Source organism: Rhincodon typus, chromosome 48 (genome assembly GCF_021869965.1).
Source record: "Rhincodon typus isolate 14 chromosome 48, sRhiTyp1.1, whole genome shotgun sequence".
In the NCBI taxonomy this organism is placed as follows: domain Eukaryota; kingdom Metazoa; phylum Chordata; class Chondrichthyes; order Orectolobiformes; family Rhincodontidae; genus Rhincodon; species Rhincodon typus.
Window position 1 is genome coordinate 4755679 of NC_063379.1, and position 5398 is coordinate 4761076.

Consider the following 5398-nt stretch of genomic DNA (forward strand, 5'->3'; position numbering starts at 1 on the left):
TCTCTCAGAGGATTTACAGTCGTTGGCATTCCCTTCCTCAAAATACAGTGGATGCAGAATCTTCAATTATATGTATGACGTCGGCATAGACAGATTCTTGGCAGCCGAGAGGATATGTTCCAAAACAGGGATAGCAAGCCAAATTAAATCAGTGTCGTCATATCTGGAATCACGACAAAATGAAATTAAAACGTTCAAAGTTGCTGAATTGATCCTGACCAGTCCTTAGAAATAACAGATCTTGGACACTGAGTTTACAACCAATTTAATATAACCAATAAATTACCATAAATTTAGTGTGAATAATTTAACTGTAGCAGAACACAGATAAACAAAAAGGCAATCTAATTAATATCTACAATGTAAATCCAGCCTCTTTGATCCTAAACCCCCACTCACACACACACTGACGGACAAACAGACACATTTCCAGGACAAATTGAAAAAGGAAAATTAAAGAATCGTAATTTGCCAGTTTCGATAACCATTTCGGGTCTTTATGACATACTTGGACGATGGGTTGTATACCATGCATGTAGGACTGCAAAACTTTCTTGAATTCCAACGTCACCGATCAGTGCAAACAGCTTCTGCAGATCTCTGGAGACTTTTTCAGGTTTCTCACAGACCGATTTTCTGGCCAATCCTTCCCTCAAAGTTTTGAACAAGTTGATAACTGGAGTATAACTAGAGATAACCCAGTCCAGAGCTTCCAAAACAGAAACTACCTCCTGCAGTCTAAATCAGTTCACTCTTTTTTTGACCTGTGATTGATTGATTCAAAACCCAAACATTTTCCCTCAGCATAGCAACATCTCAGAGCCAAATTGTCTACAGCGTGCTTAGATCCGTAAGTAACCTGCATTATCTTTCCAGGCCAGTTCCCAAAGGGGAAATGTTTGTCTTTTGCTCTCGCCATTTTTTGTTATTGAAAAACGCTGCTGTTCAAAGCTGAAGGTTCAATTCTCAGCTTTGACTCACAGTTTGAAAGCAAGAATGAGAAAAGTAAAAGCAAAATGGTGACGGGCTCAACAAACGAAAGATTATCAGGGGATAGGCAGTAATGGAGAGTTGAGGTTAAAATCAGGCCAGTCATGGCCTTATTGAATAGCAGAACGGGCTCAAAGGGCCGAATGGCCTATTCTTGTTCCCCGTTCATACGTTGCTCCAGAGGGTCTCCCTGGAATGAAGGAGCAGAGTGGCATGGCCTTGATATTGACCATCTGAGGTCAGACTGGGAAGATAACACTCACTTAGACGGAGTTGGGATGGACGCTGATGGCATACGAAAGTGGAGCGTGAACATGCAGAGCTGAACTTTGGCCACGACAGCCATACGATTAATTTTCTAGCGTTTATGAAATGAACGTATCTATTCCCAGCATCAATCCAGGTCTGGACTCCACCAGCGATTTCAGGTCCTTCCGTCCCCATGCGCTGAACTGATTTCCCCAGAGCCTGGAAAACAGCGAATGAGCAGACCGCACAGCAGTTTGAGTAAGACAGAAACCGAGTCAATGTTTCAAAGGTGTTGCAAACGTTCACCCATAAAAACAAAAGGCACTTTGAGCATTAACACACACGCACTCACCTGACATGCACCAGACTCCTGCAGGTCAGTATGAGATGGCGGAAAGCAGGGACAGATTGGTCTGTGAAGAAGTTCGATTCTAGGGACAGAGCAATCAGGGACTGGTTTGTACTGAGTGCAGAGGTGAGATCTTTAGCACAAGCGTCCGTGAGACAGTTTTCATCCAAGCTTGGATCCAAGGAAAAGAAATAACGAGAATCAGTATGCCATCCACTACATTAAAAGTTCATTCACTTCACAAATGATGCACATTGACTGGGACCATTTACAAGTTGTATTGAACATTTCCACCATTACCATTGACCATTCGCAAGGAACAAGTCAGGAATGTGATGGGATACTCCCCACTTGCCCCTGGATGGGGGCAGCCCCAACAACACCCAAGAAGCTCGACACCATCCAGGACAAAGCAGCCCCCCGCTCTATTGGAACCACATCCACAAACATCCCACTCCCCCGGCCCACCACCAACGCTCAGTCGCAGCAGTGTGTACCATCTACAAGATGCACTGCAGAAATTCACCAAAGATCCTCAGGCAGCACCTTCCAAACCCACAACACACTTCCATCCAGAAGGACAAGGGGCAGCAGATACATGGGACCCCCACCCCCTGCAAGTTCCCCTCCGAGCCACTCCCCATCCTGACTTGGAAATATGTCGTTGCTCTTTCATAGTTGGGTCAAAATCTTGAAATTCCCTTCTTGATGGCATTGTCAACCCACAGCACATGGACTGCAGTGGTTCAAGAAAACAGCTCACCCCCACCTTCTCAAGGGGGGCAACTAGGGACGGGGTAATAAATGCTGGGTCCAGACAGCAACACCCATATCCCACAAGCGAATAAAAATAATTCCTACCAAGTATACTTCAACAGTTAACTTAAAAACATTCCTCAAACTCCATCTGCTAGATTGAGCAACGACAGCAGTTTCAAATAAACATCACCAACGATAAGGAAATAGCCTTTGAGCGCTCCGTGCTGTATGAAAGGGTTTATTTTCCTGAACTTTGTGCAGAGAATGGAGAATACTGCTGAACCTCAGAAAGCGCCCAAATCCAGATAGCGCCTTTCAAAGTCCATCCTGGCTGACTTAACAGCTTATTTCACAACATTATTATACAGCCTCGTTTACTGTTCTGCACCATTCCTGGCTCTGCTTTGAATGCACAGTTCCTGTCTAGAGATCCCCTTTCAGGTCTGAATCCACACATTTCACTTCAGCCAGGATGCTCTCTGCGATTAATACCTCCTGCACCATCCACTAGCCACCAAATAGTTTCTTAAAGTGTTCTGAACCTCGGTGCACGATGCCTTTTGAGCTGATTGTGACATCCTGGGGGTAGGATAGAGGTCATAGGTTTAAGGTGAGAGGGGAAAGATTTAAAAGGGACCTCAGGGGCAACTTTATCAAGCAGAAGGTGGTGAGTGAATGGAACGAGCTGCCAGAGGAAGTGGTGGAGGCTGGTACAGTTACAGCATTTAAAAGGCATCTGGATGGGGACATGAATAGGAAGGGTTTAGAGGGATATAGGCCAAATGCTGGCAAATGGGACTGGATTAATTTAGGATATCAGGTCGGCACGGACAAGCTTGATCAAGGGGTTTGTTTCCTTGCTGTACATCTTGATGACTCCATCTGAAAATTGCTTTGTATTAGGATGAAAGAGCTTTCCTATCTGCATACATTTGTATCCTCCCATGGACCACTGTCTTGATTCGAATGCTGAAACTGTCCCCATGTGCAGATTTTTGACCTGGGCATTGGGGCTTGGAAATAATCCATCCCGGCAGGAATGCTCATTCTGCATGAGACAAACAATATTGATTATTTCTTTTTTTTCATTCTGATCGCGAACCCAGCCACTTGCTTCTTGCGGAAGCACAGGAGAGGCCTTTCAGCCCACAAAGGGTGTGCCGCCAAATGTGGACTATGTCTGACTCCAATTCCACTTGCCAGCACCAGACCCATTTTCTCAGATGTTATGACACTTCGAGCGCTCCTCTAAGTTGTGAGGTTTCCCAGATCAACCACCTTCCCTCACAGAGCACTCCACTGCCCTCTGCCTGAAAATATTCTCCCTCAAATCCTCTCAAAACGTCCTGCGTTTCAGTTTGAAGTTATGCCCCCTCGGTATTGACTCTTCAACAAAGGTATCCACGCCCTTCATAATCTTATACACCTCAGTCAGGTCCCATTCCCGCACCCCCTCCCCCAAACTTCTCCACTCTGAAGAAAGCAACCCAGGTTTGTCTACTAGACTCTCTTCGTAGCTGAGAGATTTCATCTGATCCCAATACTCTGCTGCGAGATTTGTTGGGTTAAGCACCATTGGGATTTACCTATTCTAGTCTTGCCCTGCTCTGAAAAGAGCAGCGTTAACCCTTTGGGCATTCAGATTGTAGCTGGTCGACACCACTAAGGCAGGCCTTCAGTCAAGTGGCTAACATGACATGTTGGCTTGCTGCGGTAGTGAATGGCATCCTGTAGGTTCCAGTTCTCGGACTCCCACAGCCTGAAAGGACTTCTCTTCACATATGCGATAACCCTGTCTGAAGGCGGGATCAGCTTTCGTAGGCTAATCCCAGCAAGATGGATTACTTTTGTCTCTGAGGGAATTCATTTAAAGCAGAGTCACCATAAGTCATAGGAGCAGAAGTTAGGCCGTTCGGCCCATCTGCTCCACCATTCAATCATGGCTGGTAAGTTCCTCAACCCCATTCTCCTGCTTTCTCCCCGTAACCCTTGACAGTCAAGAACCTATCTATCTCAGTCTTAAATAGACTCAATGTCCTGGCCTCTACAGCCTTCTGTGGCAGTGAATTCCATAGATTCACCGCTCTCTGGCTGAAGAAGTTTCTCCTTATCTCCGTTCTAAAAGGTCTTCACTTTACTCTAAGGCTGTGCCCTCTGGTCCTAGTCTCTCCGACCAATGGAAACTTCTTCCCAACATCCACTTTGTCCAGGCCATTCAGTATTCTGTAAGTTTCAACTTAGATCCCCACTCATCCTTCTAAACTCCATCGAGTATAGACCCAGAGCCCTCAAACGTTCCTCATACGTTAAGCTTCTCATTTCCTGGGACCATTCTCGTGAACCTCCTCTGAACCCGCTCCGAGGCCAGTGCATCTTTCCTGAGATATGGGGTCCAAAACTGCGCACAATACTCCAAGTGTGGCCTGACCAGAGGCAGAGAGGGACAGCCAGTGGTGGTTTAACTTGAGGGTCAGGCAATGGGGAGAGGTTGAGAAGGGGAGTCCTATAATGGTAACCCCAGCCAGTGTGGGAATTGATGGATGATACTCTCCTATGCAAACCAGCTGTCCAGCCAATTGAACCAATAACTGTGTTGCGTGAGGGTAGGCACTTGAGCCAGAGGCCAGAAGAATGACAAAACAATACAATACAATATCCTTTCATTGTTCGTGTAGGAGTACAGTAAAAAACCTTTACAATGTCTGCCTTCAAATGGCGACATCTTAGGTACAAGTACCTAGAATCAATTCTTGGATACAGCAGAGCAATAGAAGTAGTAGCTTAGTTACAGAATTTGAAGATAAGTTTAAGAAAAGGAAAATATGAATGGGTTAACATTACAGTGTTCTAAGGTAAAGATCGATCCCCTCACATCAATCTCCGTCCGGGACTCCCCACCTGTGCGCTCCTCCGGGGTTTCCTCCCCACGCTGCTTCAGGGCTCGCAGCCCATGCTCTGCTCCGGGACTCGCAGCCCACGCTCTGCCCCGGGACTCGCAGCCCATGCTCTGCCCCGGGACTCGCAGCCCACGCGCTGCCCCGGGACTCGCAG

The 5398-nt window shown here is 46.4% G+C and overlaps 1 protein-coding gene across 1 annotated transcript in view; it reads right to left on the reverse strand.

Annotated features, from left to right (window-relative positions):
- Positions 1 to 292: 292 nt before the first annotated feature.
- The window catches only part of LOC109924837 (NACHT, LRR and PYD domains-containing protein 3-like), a 24112-nt gene continuing 19006 nt past the window's right edge, over positions 293 to 5398 (reverse strand). The window contains exons 9-10 of the mRNA XM_048620846.1: positions 1592 to 1759; positions 293 to 1458 (exon numbers count right to left, since the gene is read on the reverse strand). Coding sequence (XP_048476803.1) covers positions 1356 to 1458; positions 1592 to 1759 — 271 coding nt within the window. The 3' untranslated portion in view covers positions 293 to 1355. The remainder of the gene's footprint in view (positions 1459 to 1591; positions 1760 to 5398) is intronic.